The 27,145-nt window shown below is 42.5% G+C and overlaps 1 protein-coding gene across 3 annotated transcripts in view; it reads right to left on the bottom strand.

Annotated features, from left to right (window-relative positions):
* Nucleotides 1–27,145, bottom strand: part of asz1 (ankyrin repeat, SAM and basic leucine zipper domain containing 1) — a 110,104-nt gene that overhangs the window by 46,368 nt on the left and 36,591 nt on the right. For all 3 annotated transcript variants that reach the window (XM_086009185.1, XM_086009184.1, XM_086009186.1), the window contains exons 3-6: nucleotides 22,763–22,885; nucleotides 5,128–5,239; nucleotides 1,445–1,556; nucleotides 124–258 (exon numbers count right to left, since the gene is read on the bottom strand). In XM_086009185.1, coding sequence (XP_085865311.1) covers nucleotides 124–258; nucleotides 1,445–1,556; nucleotides 5,128–5,239; nucleotides 22,763–22,885 — 482 coding nt within the window. The remainder of the gene's footprint in view (nucleotides 1–123; nucleotides 259–1,444; nucleotides 1,557–5,127; nucleotides 5,240–22,762; nucleotides 22,886–27,145) is intronic.

Here is a 27,145-nt window from a genome sequence, read left to right on the forward strand (position 1 = left end):
AAAGTACTGCTACTTCACCAGTATAGTCGGCCAACACAATCTTGATACCCTAATTTGTTCTGAAAAATAGTTAAAAACTACAAATCCAACCCCTTTTTGTATGCGCGCATTTTTGGTGTTTACCTGTGAATGCTGATTTTTCTCAGCAATATCCGCTGCCATCTCTCCAGATTTGATCTTCAGTGTTTTATCAGCTCCTAACTCAATTAACTTCAGCACTGTACTTTTGTGGCCTTGACCTGATGCCCATGTCAGTGCCTAAGTGTTATGGAGAAGAAAAGTCTATTTAGAGGCTTCATAAAATTTGCAAGTCATTATAATCTTTAGATAAAATCACTGCAGATATCATCATACCTATAATACTTTCACAAATTAACTAAAAATTCCTATTAGGTAATCAGTTACAACTCAACAATAAAATATGATCCAAACTTTTGTGAATGACTGTAAAATCAATCCACAGAATACAAGTTTCCTTATCCTGGTAATGTTCTAGCCATGAGTGTGAGGTAATGCATTTGGGGAGGACTAACAAGGAAAGGGAATACACATTAAATGGTAGGACACTGAGTAGTGTAGAGGAACAAAGGGACCTTGGAGTGCATGTCCACAGATCCCTGAAGGTAGCAAGCCAAGTAGATAAGGTGGTTAAGAAGGCATACGGAATGCTTGCCTTTATTAGCCGTGTCATAGAATACAAGAGCAGGGGGTTATGCTTCAACTGTATAAAACACTAGTTAGGCCTCAGCTAGAGTACTGCGTGCAGTTCTGGTCACCACATTACAGGAAAGATGTGATTGCACTAGAGAGGGTACAGAGGAGATTTACAAGGATGTTGCTGGGAGTAGAGAATCTTAGCTATGAGGAAAGACTGGATAGGCTGGGTCTGTTTTCCTTGGAACAGAGGAGGCTGAGGGGAGACCTTATTGAGGTGTATAAAATTATGAGGGGCATAGATAAAGTGGATAGAAAGGACCTATTTTCCTTAGCAGAGGGGTCACAAACCAGGGGGCACAGATTTAAAGTAACTGGGGGAAGGTTTAGAGGGGATTTGAGGGGAAATTTCATCACCCAGAGGGTTGTGGGGGTCTGGAACTGACTGCCTGAAAGGGTGGTAGAGGCAGGAACCCTAACCACATTTAAAAAGTACATGGATGTGCACTTGGGATGCTCTAACCTGCAGGGCTATGGACCAAGAGCTGGGAAGTGGGATAAGGCTGGATAGCTTTGTTGGCCGGCGTGGACACGATGGGCCGAAATGGCCTCCTTCCGTGTTGTAACTTTCTATGATTCTATGATGACTTATCCACACCCTCTCTTCCCTAAGCGAAATGTATTTACTATGAGGTAACTGAAAAATTACATCTATAGTTGAGCTACTTTCAAGCAGGAGGTATTTTTCAAATGTTAATGCAAACAATGTAACTTGACCAAAGTTGCATACTGTGTAGCCTTTTTCATCCTGGATATTTATTTCTGCTCCATGAGCCACCAGCAGCGTAATACTCTGAGTGTGTCCTTCTCTAGCTGCGTACATCAGTGGGGTCATCTGATTACTGAAAGGGAGAATGACAGTTAAACCTGCAATCAAAATACTTCTTTAAAAAACCATGAAAATCACCACAGATGCATTTCAGAAAAACACAAATTTAATATAGAACTGCATCTACATAAATAAATACCTTTTTATATGTGAATTATATGAAACTCTTAATGAACCATTGCTAATCACTCAGTAACAATGATTCAACCATAGTATTTACTGGAGAAGTTGTACAGTGCATGACAAAAGTTTTACATATGGTGGCTAAACAGCAGCAGTGCAGTTAAATACTTGCTTTAAACACTTAACAGTTGAAGCTCCAGTGAAAAATGGCACATTAGCAGAACAAAGGTATCAAATGAATAATACGCAGGCATAATTCACCAAATGTTTGAATGCAAGAAAAAATAGAATGACCACAGTCCAGAAAATCGGTTCTCCCCACAGAACATGTACAATTTGTTCTTTTATGGACCCAACTAACATATATGATCTCCTGATGGTGACTAACCAATAATATGGTACTGTACAGTAGATTAATACAACATACAGCAGGCAAAGAAAACTAAGATCCAAATGAATAGGAAAAAGTCATCTCCATCAAATTTATATTGGTTTTCCAACAAAAATGATTGCTTCATTGGTTCCCAGTCTCGAGGCATTATACTAATCTTAATGTTTCCTTTAATCAAACTAAATTTATTTACTCATGCTAGACAATTTGCTCTCAAAGATTTACAAAAGAAAATATTAATTCTGTAATTAATTTTTGGATAGGCAGCACCCTCTTGTGAACAAAATTATGGTTACAGTTATACAAATTAGAACTAAAATGAAACCACAGACTGTTCTGTAACCAATAGAGTGAGCTCATGTTTAAGTGACACACAAGGTAAAATTGTTGGTGGCTCAGCTGGTTAAAGTACTGAGTACCCGAGTCATAGAAGATAGGAGCAGGAGTAGACCATTCGGCCCCTCGAGCTTGCTCAGCCGTTTAATGAGATCATGGCTGATCATCCAAATTCAGTACCCTGTCCCTGCTTTCTCCCCATATCCCTTGATCCCTTTAGCCTTAAGAAATATATCTAACTCCTTCTTGAATAAATTTAATGAATTGGCCTCAACTGCCTTTTGTGGTAGAGAATTCCACAGATTCACCACTCTCTGGGTGAAGAAATTCCTCCTCACCTCTGTCCTAAAAGGCCTTATCTTTAGACTGTGACCCCTGGTTCTGGACTCCCCTGGCATTGGGAACATCCTTCCTGCATCTAGTCTGTGTAGTCCTGTTAGAATTTTATAAGTTAATTTGGCACTTTGGGGGATTTGATTTTAAACAGTTTATTTTAACCTCATGCAATTCATTTGTATGGTATCATTTATAAATCTGTGAGCAATTTTGAGTACAATAACTTCAAAATGACTAATACGTTGGATAAGACAGTGGAAAGTGTTCAGAGACCAGCTACAAGGATGATTCTGAAATATAAGTTGTTCTTTTCCTTTTATAAGCTTCATTTGCTTGCCCATAGGAGTATTTGCCTAGAAATGATATTCCTTTGGCCTAGGAAAACAGCTAACATCCCTGTCATATTCAGTATAACACAGCTTGTAACAGTTCCTTTATCATGTACAGGAAACTTTGGTTTATCCGGATGTTGTATGTCCGGAAACCTCGATCTAACGGCAGAAATCAGCAGCCGTTTTGTTAGGTTTTTTTTCTTCTCCTAGCATTTTTTTTAAAGTCAGTCTCTGGAAAGCCTCTCTGAAGCTGTTGCTAAGCTACAGAGACGCTTCCAAGGTACGGGCCGACTGTTTACAAGCTGTTGCTAAGCAACAGTGTTTGTTGTCAGATACGGAGATGAAAACCTCTGTATCCTTCAACATTAGCGCTGGTCTGTCCGGAAGTTTTCATAGATCAGCATCGTGCCGGATATCGCGAAGTTTCCTGTACTGTATTTTATTAGAAGTTCTTTCCTTGTAATCTGTACAATCAAGATCATGTTTAATGACCTTCCATCAGATATTACTCCCAGTATTCTTCATTAACAGCAGCTCTGCAGTCAACTTATCTTGAAGCAAATCTGAAGATTTTGTATAAGTGAAAAAAGGTACCCAAATAATTTACAAAAGCAGTGATCAGGAGGTAAACTATAATGGCAATGGTACTGCCAGATTTGATTTTGTATGTGCACAAACAGCACTGGTTCAAAGGCACCTAAATACCACAAACACATCAAATTCAGGGTGGCAAAAACTTTTATTTGTAAGGCAAGGTGGGTGAAAGAGGGTAATCGTGGTCCAAAACAGTTTTGGCTTAAAGTGTTCAAATCCTGAGGTCCATAAAGTACTATAATGTATTAAATATTTCTACCACCAGAGGTCCTCGCTGAGCTTTGTAAATTAAAAGACATTCAAAATATAAACAGGCAAGTTTTGTTTTTGTAGCAGATTTAAAACATAAATTTGAAAGCTAATTAGTATCACTTCAGAAGTCATATCTCCTATAACCCTCCTTTTAGAGAGCTAAAACAATTTTACAAAAAGGGAGATATGTCGATAATGAACAGTGCAGGAGTACATTAATACGGCTGGTTTCAGAAAGCAAGGGTAAGGAATATAGAAACATGTATGCAAAATTAGCAAACCTCAAAATTAGAGATTGAATGAATTTGAGCTCCCATAGAATAGCAGATAACAGTGCAGACTAAGTCCATTGACTCATTTAAAAAGGACTGGATAAGTATCTGTTTAAGGGCAGGGTTGAAGGTTGCAAAATTAAATAGAGAGTCAAATATGCTGGAACATAATTATTCCGGATGGGTCATCTGTGCAAAGCAATTGATTAGAGCTGTATGTGTGGACTACAAGATTAAACTCCAACAGAATGTAGGGATAATTTCATTACTTTATGGCCCTGACACAGAGTCTAATGGTTCAAACGGTTTCTTCCAGTGTCATGGCCTCAACCCCGCTTCCTGGCAACAACTGAATATGTAGGACTTTTATGACCTCACTACCTAACTCATTGATTTCAAACAAATGCTTTAATAACTCCTGCATGCTATGGGCTGTTCTTCCCCGCCTCCCCTTCAGCCAAAAACATTTCTCTGCATTTGCACTGCATCTTTGATCAGAAAGGCAGTGAATTCCTACCCATGGACATCTGCAGGGAGGCTCTGAATGGTGCTCCCTGGCCAACATCCCAGGAGGGGAAGGCTCCTCGAGAGCTCTCTCTGACACACAGTCAAGATGAGGCTGATATTTGAACCTTGGGTCTTGAAGCTGAAACTAGAGTGCATTATCTGCTGCAACTACCACAGCATGATATTATTTATTAAAGGCTTTGCAAGAATGTAGAATTGTAGAGCGCAAATGTGTAAAACTTTATCCTGCAGTTTTATTTCCCCTGTTTTTGTCATCTTAATTCTCTCTGCTCCAGCCATCTAGAAATTTGCTTCTAGACCTCTGACCAAACCACTCTGGGTTTTGTTATTAGGAAAGGATATGAGTCTTGAGAGGATTGAAAACTGCTCTTGGTCCCGTTTCACAAATGCGGTTTACAGTTATACAGTAAATGTTCGTACCTGCTGAAAGTATTTGGATTTGCATTTCTGGATAACAGCAGCTCTACACATTTCACCACTTTTTCCTCGGACTCACTGCTCGCACAGGCAGCCATCAGCACCGAATACTGATCTACAGATTTAAAAAAGGCAAAATGTATTACTGCAAAATACCTAGAGGAAGTACAAACATCTAAAACGTAAAAACTGAAAGGAATATTGTGAAACAATTTGATGCAAATGTGAAAATTACCTACACAGCAGCTAATTAAGGTAGTTCCACCTATTGTTTGCACCAATGTAAATTAATGATTGAATTTTTATGACAGAAAATTCAATTTTATCAGTATGTACTTTGTACTTCAGATTTTCAGGCAATAAAACATATAATGCTGCATTTTATTGGTTAAGTGTGATTTTGATGTGTTGCAAAATTAAAACAGTTTAAGTGAGATGAAATGAAGTGATTTAAGATACCAAACAAATTCAACATACATCATTTTGTTATGTCGGTAATTTAAATAGTGACCTATCACAATCAGCAAATTGGTTGGTCAGATCTAAAAGCATTATGGATAATAAACAGTGATACAATTTACTTTATAACAATCAAAACTATTAAAACTGTTTAATAGATTTGTTGTTTAACAGAAAGTATTGGTGGTTCAGCAAAATGTAATAAATAGAATGCACAAAGTTGTAAAATAGGTTGTCATTTTTTGTAGGAAATATTCTTTCAGTTTCACTACAAAAAGCATCTAGCTTTCAGTTGCCTTTTATTCTATAAAATAAAATCAACACTCCATGTAAATTTTTGTCAGTATTCTCACAGTAAATGCATGAATTGGGCACGGTTATTTTATAAAATAGTTAAGCTGGAATTTTGAAGCACGCACAATAATTGTTTCCTTTTGAAGCCTCGAGCACCAATTACCCTCTTGGACACACTCTCTTAACCATCTGTTCACTACATGCAATGCTCATCAGCTCAGTAACTGCAAACGAGATGAATGAATGTCTTCGTACAGTCCACTGGTGTTCACAGATGTGGTCAATTTAAAAAGCAGGATTTACAAGTGAAAACATATACAATGGATCAAAGTAGATCTGAGATTTTACGTGAACCTACGTCATAGCCAGTCAGAAAATTAAACAGCAACAGAGTTTGCACATTTTTGGTCTGGGGCCGTTTCCAATTTGACTTAGCTTTGTTCGACTTGCAGCAACCTTGTCCCACCTTTTCCAATGCTCATTGTCACGTTCACATTTGACAATAACCAAAAGCCTGAAAATATACTTAGCTATATGAGATCTTGCACTAATTTCAAATATATAACCAGATTTCTAACAGAAATTCAGCTCAAAATCATTAAAAAGCTATTCTCAAAATTTTTGCCATTCCCATTTGCAACATTTTATCTTTCCTGCCTCTTACAAAAGCACAGGGTGTTCTTTCTATTCCTTCCTCCCCTCCTAACCCCCCACCCTGTCTCTGCACCTGCTTAATATCTGTTACATCTCCAGCTTTTTCCAGTTCTGATGAAGGGTCCCAGACCTGAAACGTTAACTCTGTTTCTCTCTCCACGGATGCTGCCTGGCCTGCTGAGTATTTCCAGCATTTTCTGTTGTTATCTCAAAATTACTTCTTCTGGCCTTGCACAAAACTAAAAAAATAAATCTACAGCAGTGGACAATGTTGTAAAATAGGTTGACTTACACCAATAGAACATGTATTACAGTACAAGGGTACAGGCATAGAATTTCCCTTTTTCCTAATGAATTATAGTGACAGAACAGAAGGAATAGTAGCACAAGGCTACAAACAGAGCTGATCACTTTTCACAACACCATGCCTTGTGCTCCACCACAATCCACTGAGATAGATACGTTTATAGAAAGAGTCAATTATACGTTAACACGCCCGCCACAATAAATTCATTAGAAGCTTAAATTTCACTATACAAAATGTAAAAAGGAGAGATAAAAAGGTTTGTGAATAATTAGTGATTTTGTTTGTTAGAAATGGAATGTGAAATTGAAGCCCACGAAGAGGCAGGATAGGCCCTTAACAAGCACTAAATTGCCTCGATTATCACATTTTGAAAGGCCTTGGTGATTTTAACTCTTTTCCGACGTGAAGCACACCTGCTCTGAAACACGACGGTGAAACCTGGTGGGAGCACAATTGGATTGCCGACTATAAGCTGCAGCTCCACCATTAAATAGGATATTTGATCAGCCATCATTTGCAGGTGGCAGGACTTTGTCTCAGGTCTGGGGGAACTTTTAGAAGGCATAACCACAGCTGTGGAAGTTTGGAGCCTGACACCCATCTCCAGCGTGACCTCCTGGGAAACCCCTCTCGCCACCTTCACTGAGCGCTTCCTTAACTGAGGCATATACCAAGTAATTCTAAGCACTCAATGTGGAAGTCCCATTAGCGAAATGACACATGCCACAACTGTACCAGTAGCCTTCAGATTTTTTATTTACAATACCAAATTTCACCCAAGTGACTACCCTTGTGACTATTTGTGCATTATCTTTCTCTTACGCGTGCTCCTACGTGGTGCTTCCCCTGTGGCTTCAGCAGATGTGGAGGCCCCTTGCTCACTTTCTTGCTGCTCCTGTCTCGACACCTTTGGTGGGCGTCCTCTGGGGTTGCGAACCTGTGAGGGCTCGCCAACAGTCTGCTGCTCCTGCGGCTGTGCAGGGGTTGAGACGCCGATCTCAGTTGGGTGTGAACTCTGGTGGGGCTCTGACCGAGGCCTCTGCAGTGGCATGGAAGTGTGAGTGCTTGGAGAGGAGCCCCCACTTCCTTGCTGTCTGCCACCAACATCCCTCTCATGGGTCAGGTCCCCCTTGCAAGTGGCTTGATAGCACCTTGCTGCACATCAGGGGGGGCCATGGGGACCTGTATCTGCACTGGCAATCCTACTCAGAAGGACTTCCATGAAGGTCTGGTTTCCCTGTTCAATAGATGATCATCGCTCCTCCAGAAATGTCATTCTATTCAGAACACTCACCATGTTTTCTGCACTCTGGCAACTTATCACCTCCGTGAAGGTTGCCATCCTTTCCATGGTGATGCCAATGACTCCACAAAGGCTCTGCTCATGTTCGCAATGGACTCCTCCATTCGCTCCACGCTCGCAGCGACCCTGGAGACAAAACCTGCCAGAGACTCCTGCATCTGTTCCTGGAGTTCCAGCACCGCTGATCTTGTGGATGGACCCAGAGGCAGAGGGTCGACATGCAGCTGAGCTGAGCTGGCAGAGTCCTGCGCCCTCCGACGAGGACTCTCCACTGCTGTCCCTGTCTCCACCATCTGCTGATGCTCACTTGTGAGCTGTGATACACCAGGTGACAACACTACTCTATCTCACGAAGGTCCCACCGAGGTGTGAGTGTCTGCGCTGGTGCTGGGTGCGCTGAATTCTGCTGACGCTGCGCCCTCAGAGGTTGCAGCTTCCTCTGAGGAGTCTGGATGCTCAGGCTCTTCCTCCTGGCTAGTGGGGATGGGTGCTTGCGATGGTCCTGTGGGGGAGTAAAGGAAAGAGTCAGAGATGTGATGCCAAAGTTACATGCACATTGCATATTGCAGATGATCATAAGTCCATCTGTTAGAGCTTCAGAATCATTATCAGTGACTCATGCAATGTCAATGAGAGAGATGGAAAACTATTCTGTCACCAGCTTGCTGTGATGCACCTGTCTGTCCGTCCCCCACTTGCGCATCGTCCTCCACTCCCACGATCTGCAGGACCGCATCCTCCCAGGGGGTGAGCTGGGCTACTGAGGGTGGCACTCCTCCTGTCCTCACTCTTTCCCTCTTATTGTGAGCTCTCTTTTCCTGCAATGAAGGAGACAAGTGGAGTTTGAGTGAGAATGAAGGAGTGAGTGTAGAGAATCAATAGCATAGATGCTTAGAAGGAGACAAAGATGGAGTGAGGTGGCAAGACCAAGGGCCCTCCCTGTGTGTTGCAAGTTGTTTTCATAGCATCACAGAGATAGGGAGTGTGAGGGCTGCATAGTCGAATAGTTAGATGAATGTGACCATAGAGAGAGGGGGAATGGGTAAGGGTGAATGGATGTCAGTGTCAAGTGGGATGTGAAGGAAGAGATTGCTAAAGCTGAGTGCTGGTGCGGAGAGGCAATGGGGATCAGATTGAGGGTGATGGGAAAGTCATACTCACTTTTCCAGTGCGCAGAAGGTCATGAAACCTCTTCCTGCACTGAAGCCAGGTTCTGCGGGTTATCGACAAAGAGTTGACCTCCTGGGCCACCTGGATCCACACAGCCTTGGTCTGCTGGGGAGGTTTCTTCCTCCCTGAAGAAGGGAAGAGCACCTCTTTATTGGTTCTTGCTCCCTCCACTGAAGTTTGCAGGGCAACGTCATCCAACCTGGGAGCAGACCTAGGTCTCTCGCTGGTCATTCTGCCTCCAGGTCCCTCTAACATGAAAGGCCAAAAGGTTGGCAGTCTGCAGAAGAAGCAAGGCTCCTTGCAGACCTTAAATGCAGCAGCAATGATGACATCATCAGAGGCGAGTTTCAGACTGAAAGAACTAATTGAGCCATGGGTTCCCACACATTGGAACTCAATTGCCCACTTAAGTTAAGATCGCATCATTCTCCCACATCGATTTAGAATCGGGTGGCTAACACGAAAAGCGGATTACACAACCCCAGCCTGCCCCAGTAACAAAATCAAGCCCGCAGTGTCTCCACTTGTCGGGAAGAGCAAAACTAGAGGCCATCAATATAAGATAGTCACTAAGAAATCAAATAGGGAATTCAGAAGAAACTTCTTTACCGAGAGAGTTGTGAGAATGCGGAACTCGCTACCACAGGGAGTAGTTGAGGCGAATAGTATAGATGCAATTAAGGGGAAGCTAGATAAGCATATGAGGGAGAAGGGGTTATGCAGATAGAGGAGGAGGCTCGAGTGGAGCATAAATGCAGTCATAGACTGGTTGGGCCCAATGGCCTGTTTCTGTGCTGTATATTCCATGTAATTCTAGGTAAAATAGTGGAATGAGGCCATGGAAGGAATTGACGAGGATATTGATGTAGGAACTTAAGTTCAGCCCTAGATTTAGCAGGTCACCCAATTTTCATATGGCTTGATTCAGCTGTGCAAATGCTGTCTGCAGACAGGACAAAGCTAGGCTAATTGATCAAGAGAAGTAGATATATGCACACATATGCAAGTTGGCCTCATGCCTGTGATGATGTCACCTACGAATAGCATGTAAATGAGGAAGAGGAGCTGGCAAGGATGGATCCTTGGGGGAACTCTGAAGTTGAACGTGCTGGATGGATTGGGTAGATGGAAAAAGAAGCTATTGCTCAAGATTTGCTTGCTACATTGAGACAGGTAGGAGTAGAAGCATGAAAGAGCAACCCCAGGTAGCTGGATAATAGAGGAAAAGGGATGAAGGAGAATGGCATGGTCAACCGCAAATGCCAAAAAAAAGGTCAAGGTGAGCAAGGAGAGATAAAACACCATGGTCACGGTCACAGTCACAGAGAGGTTAGTTATGAGGATATAATCAAGCATGGAGGTAGGGAGAATAGTTGAGTGTTTAGCTGAATTAGAAGGGGATTGAGGGAGCATGAGGTGGGTCTCATGGAAGGGATGAGCTTGGGGGTGGGGTGGGCAGGCAAGTTGGAAGAGGAAACTGCAGAATGGCAGGGGATCACAGGGGACTGAGAATGGGGAGAGGGAAGGCGGCAGCATCGACAGCTGCAGGGGTAGTCTCAAACTTAGAGATCAAGATTTGGTACCGTAGGAGAAAATATGGGTTGTGGGGAGAGAAGGAAGGGGTTTGAAGAGGTGGTTCATCATGGAAAAAATGAGGCCTGGATAGTAATTAATGTGGTCAAGACAGATCTGCAATGAATGAGTGAGACACTTGTGGGCCAGGCACACACAAGTTTGTTGCCACAGAACTTAAACGAGCCAAGATAATGACCATAGTAAGAATAGGAGACATTGAGTGATTTTGTGGGTTGGTCAACAGCAGCAGAGGTATCATAAGATAGAAGCCTAGAGGAGAGGAAGTTGGGAGTTTGATACAATACAATTCAATTCAATTTTATTTGTCATATATGCAGCAGACGTGTGCACTGCACAATGAAATGTTGATTTTTACGAGTCCTCCCAACATTGGAATAAATATGGCATAACAATGATAAAATACTAATAGAAATACAGTAATAAATAAAACAACAGTAATAAATAATAATAAATTATACGTTCATGAGTCTTATGGCCTGGGGGTAGAAGCTGTTTCGAAACCTGTTGGTACGAGACCGTATGCTTCGGTATCTCTTACCGGACGGGAGCAGGGCGAAGAGGTTGTGGCTGGGGTGGCTCACGTCTTTAATGATTCTCAGGGCCTTCCCCCGGCACCTCTCGGGGTAGATATCCTGGGCAGCAGGTAGTTTAATTCCTATAGTATGTTGTGCAGCTTTCACCACCATCTGTAGAGCCTTGCGGTCTGTGGCGGTGCAGTTGCCATACCAGGTAGTGATGCAGCCGGACAGGATACTCTCGATGGTGCACCGGTAGAAGTTGGTGAGAATCTGGGGGGCCATTCCAAATTTCTTCAGTCTCCTGAGGAAGAACAGGCGTTGGCATGCCTTCTTTGTTACGACGTCGATGTGATGTGACCACGTTAAGTCCTCCGTAATGAATACACCCAGGAATTTGAAGCTGCTGACCCTCTCCACCTCAGCCCCTTCGATGTAGATTGGGATGTGTCCCTCCCCCTGCCGCTTCCTGTAGTTCACGATCATCTCCTTTGTTTTGCTGATGTTGAGGGAGAGGTTGTTGTACTTGCACCATTCTGCTAGAGCTCTTACCTCCTCCCTGTAGCCTGTCTCGTCACCATTTGTGATCAGGCCTACAACGGTAGTGTCATCAGCAAACTTGATGATGGAGTTGTGCGTGGCCACGCAATCGTGAGTAAACAGGGAGTACAGAAGGGGGCTGAGCACACAACCCTGGGGAGCTCCCGTGTTCAGGATCAGTGTTGAGGAGGTGTTACTGCCTATTTTCACCACCTGGGGTCTGTCCGTCAGGAAGTCCAGGATCCAGTTGCATAGGGAGGTGTTAAGTCCTAGCTCACTGAGCTTGTTGACAAGCTTGGAGGGGATAATGGTATTGAATGCTGAACTATAATCAATGAACAACATTCTCACATAGGTGTTCCTCTTATCCAGGTGTGATGAGGCAGTGTGCAGTACAGTGGCGATGGCATCATCCCTAGATCTTTTAGATATTGAATTAGTGAGCGAGTTGGGAGAAAAGGGTGGATGGTAAGGGTGGTGGGGTTGAGAAATGGCAAGGGAAATGTCAGTGGTAAGGGGAAAGGGGAGGCGGTTAGTGATCCTCATGATCACAACCTTGGAAGGGGTGAGGTCACTCGAGATGGCGAGGTTGAGGTTTGGGGTTAAAGATTGGTGGGGCATCTTACACACAAGTCATATCTTTCCTCACGTATCCCTCCCAGCAAAGTAATCACAAAGACAATGAACCTTCATCGTCACTGGGTCAAAATCCTGGAACTCCCTCCCTAACAGCACTGTGGGCGTACCTTCACCACACGGACTGCAGCGGTTCAAAGCGGCAGCTCACCACCACCTTCTCAAGGTCAATTACGGATGGGCAATAAATGCTGGCCTTGCCAGCGATTCCCACATCCCATAAACGAATAAAAGAAAACAGCAGCAGCACTGTGCCAGAGCTCTCCTACCAGCTACTGCAGTCAGCTGCCATACTTCACTTGTGCAGTACGTGGCATTTAAAAGGCAACTTTCCTCCTCAACCTTTTGCTGAGTGGAATCAGAAGAAACAGAACAGACGTTGAGGGGGAGACTTGCTATTTAAATATCTCAGCATTGGAGAAGAGGGAAAACAACAAATAAGATGGACTGAGTGAAATACGAAAAAAAGAAAACATCACATGGAGTAGTTGAGGCAAATAGCATAGATGCATTTAAGGGGAAGCTAGATAAGCACATGAGGGAGAAAGGAATAGAAGGATATGCTGATAAGGTTAGATGAACTAGGGTGGGAGGAGGCTCATGTGGAGTATAGACCATTTGAGCCAAATGGTCTGTTTCTGTGCTGTAAATTCTATGTAAAAAAAAAAACAGTATTTATCACAGCAGCTGGCATGCAAGTGACAATCTCAGTGGATAGACTGTTGACCCCCATCTTATGCAAGTCACACTTTTAGGTGAAATTTTGGAAAGGCAGGGGGAGGGGGGTGGTCATTTTACACACAGGTCAGTTTATACACAAGTACATATAAAGTATGCTAAAATTATAACATTTATCAAAATGAAATATCAGAATTAGGCAACAAAGTATATAAAGTCTATTAAAGTTCAACCTACAATGACTGCTTTTGTAGTCTTTTATAAATTTCTCCTAAACATCCCGCTGCACATGTTGTGGTTTCCAGGAATCTCTCAATTCTCTATGATGCTCCTTTGCAACAACTTACAAAGCAAAATTTCCTTTTAAGATGGGCAGGCATTGATTTATGATCAAAACACTAGTAACTATTTTGATATTTTATAAAGGCTTTCCAATAAACTGCTGCGAAGCGCCTTGGGAAGTTTTTCTAAAGGTGCTATATAAATGCAAGTTGTTGTTTAGTAGGTGACTGAAGTGGATCCTTAAACTACACTGATCTGAAACACCTGTACAGTCAGATCTAATCTATGGATAATTATCAGTTCACACTCATTCTTCCTACCAAAATGTTTCACCTCACACTTTTCTGTGTTGAATTTCATCTGCCTTAAATTTTCATCCTAAAAACCTACCTCTTCGACCAAGCTTTTGGTCATCTGCACTAGCATCTCCTTATATGGCTCAGTGTTAAAAAAATTTTGATAACACTCCTGTGAAGGTTTCTCTTCATGTCACCTCTGATTCTTTTGCCAATCATCTTATATCTGTCTCTTCTCGTTATCAACCTTTCAGCCATTGAAAACATATTTACACTATCTAGAATCATAGAATGGTTACAGCACAGAAGGAGGCTATTCGGCCCATCGAGCCCGTGCCCGCCCTTTCCCCCTGCACATTTTTTTCCTTCAGGTACTTATCCAATTCCCTTTTGAAAGCCACGATTTAATCTGCCTCCACCACCCTTTCAGGCAGTGCATTCCAGATCCTAACCACGCGCTGCATAAGAAACCTTTTCCTCATGTCGCCTTTGTTCTTCTGCCAATCACCTTAAATCTGTGTCCTCTGGTTCTCGACTCTTCCGCCAATGGGAACAGTTTCTCTCTATCTACTCTGTCTAGACCCCTCATGATTTTGAACACCTCTATCAAATCTCCTCTCAACCTTCTCTGCTCTAAATAGAACAACCCCCAGCTTCTTCAGTCTATCCACGTAACTGAAGTCCCTCATCCTTGGAACCATTCTTGTAAATCTTTTCTGTACCATCTCTAAGGCCTTCACATCCTTCCTAAAGTGCAGTGCCCAGAATTTGACACAATACTCCAAGTTGAGGCCGAACCAGTGTTTTATAAAGGTTCATCATAACTTCCTTGCTTTTGTACTCTATGCCTCTATTTATGAAGCCCAGGATCCCTTTTTTAACCGCTTTCTCAACCTGCCCTGCCACCTTCAACAATTTGTGCACATATACCCCCAGGTCTTTCTGTTCATGCACCCCCTTTAGAATTGTACCCTTTAGTTTATATTGCCTCTCCTCATTCTTCCTACCATATACCACCTGCCTGTCTACGTCTTCTTGAAGTCTATCACTATCCTCCTCACTGTTCACTATATTTCCAAGTTTTGTGTCATCTGCAAATTTTGCCCTGTACACCCAAGTCCAAGTTATTAATATATATATCAAGAAAAGCAGTGGTCCTAGTACTGACCCCTGGGGACCACCACTATGTACCTTCCTCCAGTCCGATAAACAACTTTTCACCACTACTCTCTGTTTCCTGTCACTTAGCGAATATGAGGGGCGAGTTGGCTAAGGTAGATTGGAAAAATAGATTAAAAGGTAGATAAGCAGTGGCTAGCATTTAAAGAAATATTTCATAATTCTCAACAAAAATACATTCCATTGAGAAACAAAAACTCCACGAGAAAAATGATTCAACCGTGGCTAACTAAAGAAGTTAAGAATAGCATTAGATTGAAAGAAGAAGCTTATAATGTTGCAAAGAATAATAGTAAGCCTGAGGATTGGGAGAATTTCAGAAACCAGTAAAGGTTGACCAAAAAATTGATAAGGGAAAAAATAGAATGAGCGAAAACTAGCAGGAAATATAAAAGCAGATTGTAAGAGTTTCTACAAGTATGTAAAAAGGAAAAGAGTAGCAAACATAAACATTGGCCCCTTAGAGACTGAGACAGGAGAAATTATTATGGGGAAATAAGGAAATGGCAGAAACATTAAACAAATATTTTGTATCTGTCTTCACAGTAGAAGACACAAAAGGCATACCAAAAATGGTGGGGAACCAAGGGTCTAATGAGGGTGAGGAACTTAACATAATTAATATAAGTAGAGAATAAGTACTAGAGAAACAAATGGGACTAAAAGCTGACAAATCCCCTGGACCTGACAACCTACATCCTAGGGTTCTAAAAGAGGTGGCTGAAGAAATAGCAATATAGTAGCATGGATAGAGGATTGGTTAACGGACAGAAAACAGAGAGTAGGGATAAACAGATCTTTTTCAGGTTGGCAGGCTGTAACTAGTGGGGTGCCGCAAGGATCAGTGTTGGGGCCTCAGCTATTTACAATCTATATTAATGACCTAGATGAAGGGACTGAGTGCAATGTATCCAAGTTTGTTGATACAAAGCTAGGTGGGACAGTAAGCTGTGAGGAGAACACAAAGGGCAGGATTTTCATTGGGCCGTGGAGGCGGGATTGGAGGCGTGTGGGGGGCTAAAATCTCGAAATCCGGGGGCACGAACCCAACCCGCCTCCATGCCAGTTTCAAAGGAGGCGGCTAACCGACCTGTGCTGGGACCCGCCTCCCCAGGCAGATTTTAGCCTAATCCCTATTTTTATTGCTGAAGTGTGGGATTCTCGACGGCTCCAAACCACGCCAAGTTAGCGAGGCGGACCGTCGGGCTGAAGGGCTTGGAGGGTTTGAGATGTCCGGTGTTCAGGTGAGTGATGGGTGCATGAGTGCAGAGGTAAGTGTGTTTGGTGTGTGTAAAGTGTTTAAAGAAGTTTTACTTACCTTTACAGCCTTCCTTCCTTCAGGTCTCGGGAGTCCCTCATCTCACTGGCACAGAAAGCAGAATGGCCGCGAGCTATCAAAAGTTGCAGCATTCAGCTTTCTGTTCTGGAGAGATCTCTAAATCAGCCTGAGAGGAAGGAATGAACTTGGAGTACAGATTGTCAGTGTTTGACAGCTTCAAACAGCTGTCAAACGCTGATATTTCATCTGTCAAAAGCTTTTGACAGATGAAACGTCAATTTGTGATGTCTCCTGTTGCTGGGTGGCCCTCAATTGGCCTGCTGAGCCCGCTGGGCGGGCTCAACAAGGTCAATCAAGTGAATATCGCGTGGGTTGGCCACAACTCGATGGAGGCGGGACTACAACCCGGAAAGTTGTAGTCCCGCCTCCTACACCAAAATCCAGCCCACAGAGTCTGCAAAGGGATATAGATAGACTAAGTGAGTGGGCAGTAAGGTGGCAGATGGAGTATAATGTAGGGAAATCTGAGGTTACTCACTTTGGTAGGAAGAATAGAAAAACAGAATCTTTTTTAAATGGTGAGAAACTTTCAAATGTTGGTGTTGAGAGAGATTTGGGTGTCCTTGTGCAAGAAACACAGAAAGCTAGCATGCAGGTACAGCAAGCAATAAGGAAGGCAAATGGCATGTTGGCCTTTATTGCAAGGGGGTTGGAGTATAAGAGTAAGGAAGTCTTGCTACAATTGTACAGGGCCTTGGTGAGACCACACCTGGAGTAATGTGCATAGTTTTGGTCTCCTTATCTAAGGAAGGATATACTTGCCTTGGAGGTGGTGCAACAAAGGTTCTCCTGGGATGGGAGGGCTGCCTATGATGAGAGATTGTGTAGAATCGGCCTATAATCTCTGGAGTTCAGAAGAATGAGTGGTGGTCTCATTGAAACATACAAGATTCTGAAGGGGATTGACAGGGTAAATGCTGAGAGGTTGTTTCCCCTGGCTGGAGTGTCTAGAACTAGGGGGCATAGTCTCAGGATAAGGGGTAGGCCATTTAAGACTGAGATGAGGAGGAATTTCTTCACTCAGTGGGTTGTGAATCTTTGGAATTCTCTGCCTCAGAGGGCTGTGAATGCTGAGTCTTTGAGGATATTCAAGGTTGAGATAGATAGATTTTTGGACTCTAGGGGAATCAAGGGATATGGAGATCGGGCGGGAAAGTGGAATTGAGGTCGATGATCAGCCATGATTTTATTGAATGGTGGAGCAGGCTCGATGGGCCGTATGGCCTACTCCTGCTCTCATTTCTTATGTTCAAAGATTTGTACACAAGTACCCCCAGGACACTCTGTTCTCACACCCCTTTAAAATTGTACCATTTAGAATGTATGGACTCTCCTCAATTTTCCGACAAAAATATATCACCTCACACTTCTCTGCATTGAATTTCATCTACCATGTGCCTGCCCATTCCACCAGCCTGTCAATGCCTTCTTGAAGTCAAGTTTCGTATCATCCGCAAATTTTGAAATTGTGCCCTGTACCCCCAAATCCACATCATTCATGTACATTAAAAACAGCAGTGGTCCTAGTCTTAAACCTTGGGGAACACCACTGTATACCTCCCTCCAGTCTGAAAAACAGCCATTCACCACAACTCTCTGTTTTCCATCCTAGCCAATTTTGTATCCATGCTGCTACTGCCCCTTTTATCCCATTTTGCTGACAAGCCTAATATGTGGTACTTTATCAAACGCCTTTTGAAAGTCCATATACACACCAACTGCACTGTCCTCATCCACCCTCTCTGTTACCTAATCAAAAAATTCAATCAATTTAGTCAAACATGACTAAACCCTTATCAAATCCATGCTGCATCTCCTTTATTCATCCATACTTGTCCAATTGGCTGTTAATTTTCTCCCAGATTATTGTTTTTAAAAGCATCCCATCATCGACGTTAAATTGACTGACCTATAATTTATCCTTCTCCCATTTTTTTTGAACAAGGTGTAATATTTGCAACCTCCAGTCCTCTGGCACCACCCCTGTATCTAAGGACGATTGGAAGGTTGTGGCCAGCACCTCCGCAATTCCTACCCTTACTTCACACAGTAACCTAGGATGCGTCCCATCCAGTCCGGGTGACTTATCCACTTTAATTACCGCCAGCCTTTCCAGTACCTCCTCTTTATCTATTTTTATCTCATCCAGTATCCCAGCAACCTCCTCGCTTACCATAGCTTTGGCAAAGTCCTCTTCCTTGGTAAACACGGATGCAAAGTACTCATTTAGTACCTCAGCCATTCTTTCTGCCTCCACCAATAGTTCTCCATTTTGGATCCTAATCGGCCCCACCACTCCTCTGACAGCCCTTTTACTGTTAATATGCATATAGAAGACCTTTGGATTCCTTTTTATGTTAGCCGCCAATCTATTCTCGTACCGTCGCTTTGCCCCTCTTATTTCCCTTCTCCTCTGTACCTTTTATGTTCAGCTTGATTCTCCCATGTACAGGAAACTTTCGATTAACCGGCCCCTAAATAACCGGAACGCTCTATCCACCGGCAAAATTCAGGAGTCGGTTCAGATAACTTTTATTACTTTTATTACTCCATTTGTTGCTGTGCAAGGGTGTAGCTGAAGCTGTTGCTAAGCTACAGAGACGCTTGCAACTTGTGCCGATTGTTTTGAAGTAAGCAACAGGGTTTGTTGCTTCATACGGAGCTCTGAGCTCCGTATATCTTTTACTATAGCGTTCGGTTATCCGGAATTGTTGATGAACCGGCACCACGTCGGTCCCGTCCGTGCCAGATACCAGAAAGTTTCCTGTATTATCAAGTTGACATCTGTCACATGCACCCCTTTTCTGCTTCATCTACTCTAACTCCTTTGTCATCCAGGGAGCTCTGGCTTTGGTTTCCCTCCCCTTCCCCCTTCCCCCTTGTAGGAATGTACCTAGACTGTACCCGAACCATCTTCTCTTTAAAGGCCGCCCATTGCTCCATTACATTTCTGCCTGCCAGTCTTTGACTCCAATTTACCCAGGCCAGATCCCTCCTCAATTCACTGAAATTGGCCCTCTTCCAGTTAAGTAATTTTATTCTAGATTGCTCCTTCTCCTTCCACATAACTAATCTAAACCTTACGATACTATGATCACTAATCCCGGGATGCTTCCCCACTGTGACAATCTCTGCTTGACCCACTTCATTCTCCAGGACTAGATCTAGCAATACCTCCTCCTTCGTTGGGCAGGAAACACGATCAAGAAAATTCTCCTGAACACATTTCAGAATTTCCTCCCCTTCTCTGCCCTTAACACAATCACTGCCTCATTCAATATTGGGGTAGTTAAAGTTTCCCATTATCACTACTCTATAGTTCTTGCACCTCTCAGTAATTTCTTTGAAAATATGCTCCTCTATCTCCTTTCCAATATTTGGTGGCCTATAAAATACACCAAGTAGCGTAATAGCTCCTTTATTGTTTCTGAACTCCAACCAAATAAATTCTGCCTTCGAGCCCTCAAAAGACATTCTCTCTTTCTAGCACTGCAATATTTTCCTTAATCAAAACTGCTGCCCCTCCTCCATTTTTTCCTTCCTTATCTTTCCTGAGTACCTTGTACCCAGGAATATTAAGCATCCAATCCTCCCTTTTTTTGAGCCAGGTCTCAGTTATCACCCCTACATCATATTCCCACGTGGCGATTTGCGCCTGCAGCTCACCAACCTTATTAACCACACTTCGTGCATTTACACAAGCACTTCAAATCTAACTTACACCTCTTTGTATTTTCTATGAACCCACCTACTTCTGCATTATTTCTAACTCTAACTATCTCTTCCAGTCCTCTGTGCATTGACTGTGACATCATATGGGTTGTAAATTTGAGGAATTTAGCGATCCCACCAGTAAACTGAGTTAATGTCACTTGATAATTTAATTAATCAGAGTACTTCTGCTTCAGTTGTGAATGCGTTAATTCAGTTTCCCTGTACCTTTGAGTTCAATTGCCTCTAAGCATTTCTCCGATGATACCATCAACAGTATTTACACAAAACTACTGCTTTTAAATTAACAGGTAACAGAAGAAAAGGATGTCAAAATTGTTCTCAATTCCTTTTAGCTGGTTGATTTTTTTTTAAAAAGCAGCTCAGATAGTGGGATATGTATAAAAAGAATGGTCTATTAATATGCAAAAATATACAAATGCATGGATTAATTCCTTTGATTTTTCCTCTCGGATGTAGTTTGCTTGCTTGGTTTACACACCGGTTACTAATACACTGAAATGACGTCTGTTCCTTTGCTTACAACATCATTTTAAACCACACAAGAAGCAAATGAACCATGAAGACCATTGGAATGATACTCCCTAAATATGCTGTCATCTGTGTTCAATTTTTTCCCAGTTTGAAAATAATGATTGCAAAAGCCTTCTATTGTGTGGGAGTTAAATGTCACAGCTTAAAAAAATTGATGTATTTTGGATTTAATAACAATTGCATTCCCTTGAAATACAGAGGAACAATGTGGATAGCAAATTATCCTTTCAATTCTGAGACCTGAAGTAAAACCTAATCCAGACTAACAGGATGAAAGTCTCTTTTTATCTTTTAGGGTTGTTTTGATCCCATTTCCATTAGATAAAGCACAAAACTGGCACTAAATTGATGATCTTACCCAGGGAGGCCACAAGAACCACAGCTGTGAGAAATGGAAAATGTCGCACTGGCACAGTGGTGGGAGGTGGGGACTCTTCTAAGCTGGGGTCCTCTTAGGCAGAGTATCAGGTGCTTTAGAAATCGATTGAAATGCTGGGCAGTAGGACTGACAGTTTAACACATTCAAGGTCTAAATATTTTATTCGTAAACTGAGGCAACCTTCTCTAATCGAGGGCTCTTGCACGTTCTTCTGCCATATTACTTCAAAATCTAATTTTATTAGAATGTTCGAAAGTCAAATTCACTTCATAGACAGGAAGTTCCTTTGACTCAATTAAAAACACTTCCTTAGTTCCTAAGGCTCCAGTAAAAGGGTTGAGCTCTTCCATTGCAAGCAACCTTTGAAGAACATTCACTTTATATGCTACTCCATGCCACCATGTTTTTACATCAAAAGCTTACTCGTTCCAACAACCCATTTACTTGCAAGTCTTTCTTTCTTTACTCGGGATGATTCCCGCTGCAGCAGCGATGAGTGACTGTTTTGTTTAAATGCACTAACATTTTTTACTTAATTGGAGCTTAAAGATCCTGGTGAATAAAGAGTCAGTATTAATGCATCTGACACCTCTCAAGATTTAGGACTCCTTCGGATTCAGTTGTCCCAGAATGCTATTGTAAGAAATGGCTCAGATTTCGACTTGACTACAACCCCTCCCAGCAGCAGGTAGTTTTGGTTCTAAAAGAGCCTTTCTTTGTTACCTCTACTTTCACAATATCCAATCATCGCTCCTGTTTGCAATCTCCCTTTTCCTGTGGAGTTTCTTGTATATCTCTGCCTCTTCCCTAAGGTTCCTGATGCTTTCCAGAATGATTAAAGAATAGAATTAAGCAGTTTCTTTTCAGGCGTATCGAGTTATTTCATTCAATGACCTGATACCTTTTCTTCCAACTTCTGTACATTAACATGTAGAATCTGATTATACTAAAATAGAACCACATGATTTGGCAAAAGGAATTGTGATCTGTAACCTGATTGTATTCAATTTATTTTTCATAAATGCACTACTGATGTATTCTCTATTCATCCAAAGTAGTTAGGTTTTATTGCCCCACAGATTAACAGCTGTTTTTGTTTGAAACAGAATCCTATAAAACAGCACATTCCTTTCAGTCAACTTTTGCCATTTCCCCATTTACTCTCTTTCTATCTGACATCATGATTGCTTTCTATTTAATCCAATGTAACCAGCACAACCAAATATACAGCAGATTTGATTGCAAAATGTTTTCTCTTCAAGGCTTGTTTGAAGAAAACACTACTTCGGTAGCACTGTTATTCATGCAGTCATCTTTTTGGTTGACAAACTGAATCATTAACAACACAAGCACACTGCTCAAAAAATCCAGCTTTTCAGAATCTGCCGTTTCATACAAAACTAAGCACCAACATTAGACACCTTACCCCTCACCCTCAATGAGAACACAACTGATTTCCACCACTGAAAATCTAGTATAACAACAGAAAATGCTGGAAAAACTCAGCAGGTCAGGCAACATCCGTGGAGAGAAATTTGAGTTGACGTTTCGGGTTGGACCCTTCTTCAAAACTGGAAAGAAAAGAAACTAGATCGGAGATAGAGAAAATCTAGTTCTATTTTCTGCAGCCGGACATACGCTGGTGCATACACTTAAATTGTATTTAATTATTTCGGTTCTTTCATTCTAGTCATATTAATTGACTGCGTACCTATATAATCCGCAGTTAATAAAAAATACCTTACCTTTTACAAAACTTGCATTAGCACCTCTATTGAGAAGAAGATGAGTGATTTCAAAGTTAGCTATATTTGCAGCATACATCAATGGTGTCCAACCAAAGCCAAAACGTGTTTCCACATCTACACCTGTAGTAAAAGATGCAGGTTAGAGTATCAGGTTTAAAAATGGATCGAAAGTTTATATTCTAAAAGGACTAAAATAAAGGACTAAAATTATTTTAATATCCTGTATGCCCAATATTTATTTATGTCCCAAGAAACATTTATTCATGCTGGAGGGATTACATGTGTCCTGTAGAGATATTTTACAAATCTGCAAACCAACATCAATGAAAAACTTTGCTCATAATGGCCATCAACCAAGCATGCACTATTACGTTTAACAGGATCTTCCCAATATCTACATATTTCAAAATAGTCATTGGTCTAGCCTCACATATTAAAATTACATTAAGCAGATGTGCTGAAATGAAATAGCGACGAGCTTCAACCTATTTAATTTGCAAAAGGGCACCGAGAACAACGTCTTTGCCTTGTAAAATATTTACTCAATTGGTAATCAAAAATACACAATTATGTTATTAGTAAGACAATGGCATCACCACATCACTGATCCCATCTGTCACAGAAAATAATTTAAAAAAAGAATCAAAAATCTCACATACAAGTTGGAGCTGGAGCTCCAAATATCCCCAAAAGCCAACACAGCAACATTCGAGCAGTTCTCAGAGCAGGATGTTCCGGGAACTGAGATTTCCCAAAACATTTCCCAATGAGACGACAAAGGGCTTTTTAAAAGCTGTGCTACTTTCGTCAACGGGAAACAACTGATACTCAAAAAGTCCTGGTCAATCCTAGAATTAATTAAAAATAAACACATTTCATTTATTAGCGCCTTCCATGGAGAACTTCATCTTAACATCCAGTTGTAACCAGTTTGGATATTCGGTTTGTTTTACTCAGATGCAAATCAAATGAAATCATACAGCCAAAACTTGAACTAGCAAAATAACTATTTCCTCATAGAAATTAATTACAAATTGAAAACAAAACCTAGCTTAAACAAGACTTGGGGTAGAGTTTCCGCTTTGTGTTTGAAATTGTGCTGGTTAGGTTAGGCTTCAAGTTTCCACAAATTCATTTGCATAATCACCAACGTAAAATCTTCCATGAACCAGCGCAATCGGGCAGCGTAATAGAATGTAAATGTTTCTTTTTCCTGTCTTTCCATTGAAAAGTATTCCTTGATGTATTTAAGAGTGATAACCTGGTGCGGTTTTATTAATACAGCTCAAAATGGGTTATCACTAAAAATAAACATTTTAATAAAGGTGTCTAGTCTTCCACCTGTGAGTAACCCGATATAAAATCGTTGAAAATTACTTAAAAAATTATACTGAGCCATTTAATTGTTTCATTGGTATAACTAGTTGGTTGCTTAAATTAAATATTTGGTTTTGATATGAAAAAAACTTAAAACATGCCTACTAGTGCCCGTGTGCCTAAGAAAATGGGCACAACTTGAAGAGCCTTCCCGAAGCTGAGCAATCGGTGGACTCTCGCACTTTCGACCTGGGGACATGGCCAGTTTGTGGGCGAGGCCTGATTCGGGAAAAATGGAATCTTGAACTAGCATAAAAGATCGCGGCAAACACAAGCGCAAGTGGTTTTGGTCATAACTCACTTGTGTTTAAAATTCTCAATCTTTTGCGCTGGTTCCTCTCCAAAGTCCTTTAACGCGTTGTCGCCGCCCAAATCCGTGCTCGTCTTTTTCGCAACTCCATGTTTGAACACCTTCAATCAGGTTTCTGCCCCTGCCATAACACTAAAACGGTCCTCATCAAAGTCACAAATGACATCTTGTGTGACTGCGACCGTTGTAAACTATTCCTCCTCACCCTGTTTACAGCCTTTCACATGGTTGACCACACCATCTCCCTCCAACGCCTCTCCTCCATTGTCCAGCTGGGTGGGACTGCCCTTGCTTGGTTCCATCGCTGTCTATCCAATATCCTATTTGATCCTGAGGTCAGCTTCCAACCCCTTACCTTTTCTATCACCAAGACTGCCTACTTCTACCTGCGTAAGATCGCCCTTCTCCGCCCCTGCCTCTGTTCATCTGCTGCTGAAACCCTCATCCATGCCTCTGTTACCTCTCGACTCAGCTATTCCAACACACTCCTGGCTGGCCTCCCACCTTCCACCCGCCATAAACTTGAGCTCATCCAAATCTCTGCCGCCCGTATCCTAACTCGTACCAAGTCTCGTTCACACATCAGCCCTGTGCTCACTGACCTACACTGTCTCTTGGTCCGGCAACACCTCGATTTTAAAATTCTCATACAAAAGCAAAATACTGCGGATGCTGGAAATCTGAAATAAAAACAGAAAATGCTGGAAATACTCAGGTCAGATAGCATCTGTGGAGGGAGAAACAGAGTTAACATTTAAAGTTGATGACGTTTCGTCAGAACTGGAAAAAGTTAGAGATGTAACAGATTTTAAACAAGTGCGGGGGGGGGAGGAAAGAACAAAAGGGAAGGTCTGTGATAGAGTGGAAGGCAGGAGAGATTAAAAGACAAAAGGGATGATGGTACGAGGTAAAAGGAGATGGTAATGGGACAAGTAAAAAAACAAAATGTAGGTCTAGAGGAGGCGTAAATGGGAATAGCAAAATCAACAACAGCGGCCGTCTGAAAAAGTGGGGGCAGAGGTTATGATCTGAAATTGTTGAATTCAAGGTCGAGTCCAGAAGGCTGTAAAGTGCATAATCGAAAGATGAGGTGCTGTTCCTCGAGCTTATGTTGCGCTTCATTGGAACAGTGTAGGAGGCCAAGGACAGAGAGGTCAGAGTGGGAGTGGGGCAGAGAAGTAAAGTGACAGGCAACCGGAAGCTATACTAAATTGAAAGAAGTACACGTAAATCTCTGTTTCACCTGGAAGGAGTGTTTGGGGCCGTGGACGGTGGGATGAAAGGAAGTAAAAGGACATTGCACCTCCTGCGCTTGCACGGAAAGGTGCCGTGGGAAGGGGAGGGGGTGATTGAGGAGTGGACCAGGGTGTCGCAGAGGGAACGATCCCTTCGGAATGTTGAAAAGGGAGGGGAAGGGAAGATGGGTTTGGTGGTGGGATCTCGCTGGAGATGGCGGAGGATGATCCGTTGAATGTGGAGGCTCGTGGAGTGGAAGCTGAGGACAAGGGGAACCCTATCATGGTTTTGGGAGGGAGGAGAAGGGGTAAGGGCAGAAGTGCAGGAAATGGGCCAGACACAATTGAGGGCCCTGTCAACCACGATGGAGGGGAATCCTCGGTTGAGGAAAAAAGGAAGACATGTCGGAAGCACTGGTATGGAAGGTGGCATCGTCAGAACAGATGCGACGGAGAAGGAGAAATTGGGAGAATGGAATAGAGTCGTTACAGGAAGCGGGGTTCGAGGAAGTGTAGGCAAGGTAGCTGTGGAAGTCAGCGGGCTTATAGTGGATATTGGTCGATAGCCTATCCCCAGAAATGGAGACAGAGAAGTTGAGGAAGGGAAGGGAAGGGTCAGAGACAGACCATGTGAAATCGAGGGAAAGGTGGAAATTGGAAGCGAAGTGAATGAAATTTTCCAGTTCAGAGTGAGAGCAGGAACAGCACCGATACAGTCATCAATGTACTGGAAAAAGGGGTGAGGGAGGGGACCCGAGTAGGACAAAAAGGCAGGCATCAATAGGACCTATGTGGGCTCCCGTAGCAACACCTTTTATTGGAGGGAGTGAGTGGAGTTAAAAGAGGCATTGTTCAATGTGAGAACAAGTTCAGCCAGGAGGAGGAGGGTGGTGGTGATGGATAGGGACTGGTTGGGCATCTGTTCAAGGAAGAAGCGGAGCACCCTCAGGCTGTCCTGGTGGGGGATGGAAATGTAGAGGGATTGGACGTCCATGGTGAAAAGGAGACAGTTAGGGCCAGGAAACTAGAAACTGTTAAAGTGGCAGAGGGCATCGGAAGAGACTGGACAAGGGGAGAAAAAAAAGTCAAGATAGGAAGAAATCAGATCCGTGGGGCAAGAACAGGATGAAACAATGGGTCTGCCAGGGCAGTCCTGTTTGTGGATCTTGGAAAGGAGGTAGAAATGGGCAGTGCGGGGTTGGGAGACTACGAGGTTGGCGGCCGTGGAGGGAAAATCTCCAGAGGAGATGCAGTCAGTGAGTATCTTGGAAACGATGCCTTGATGTTCGGTAGTGGGGTCATGGTCCAGGGGGAGGTAGGAGGAGTTGTCAGAGAGTTCAGTTGCCGCAAGGTAGAGGTTGGTTCTGACGAAAGGTCATTGATCTGAAACGTTAACACTTTATCTCTCTTCACAGATGCTGCCTGGCCTGCTAAGTATTTCCAGCATTTTCTGTTTTT

The sequence above is a fragment of the Somniosus microcephalus genome, chromosome 16 (assembly GCF_052327205.1).
Source record: "Somniosus microcephalus isolate GS21.2 chromosome 16, FLI_Smic_1.0, whole genome shotgun sequence".
Taxonomy (NCBI): Eukaryota; Metazoa; Chordata; class Chondrichthyes; order Squaliformes; family Somniosidae; genus Somniosus; species Somniosus microcephalus.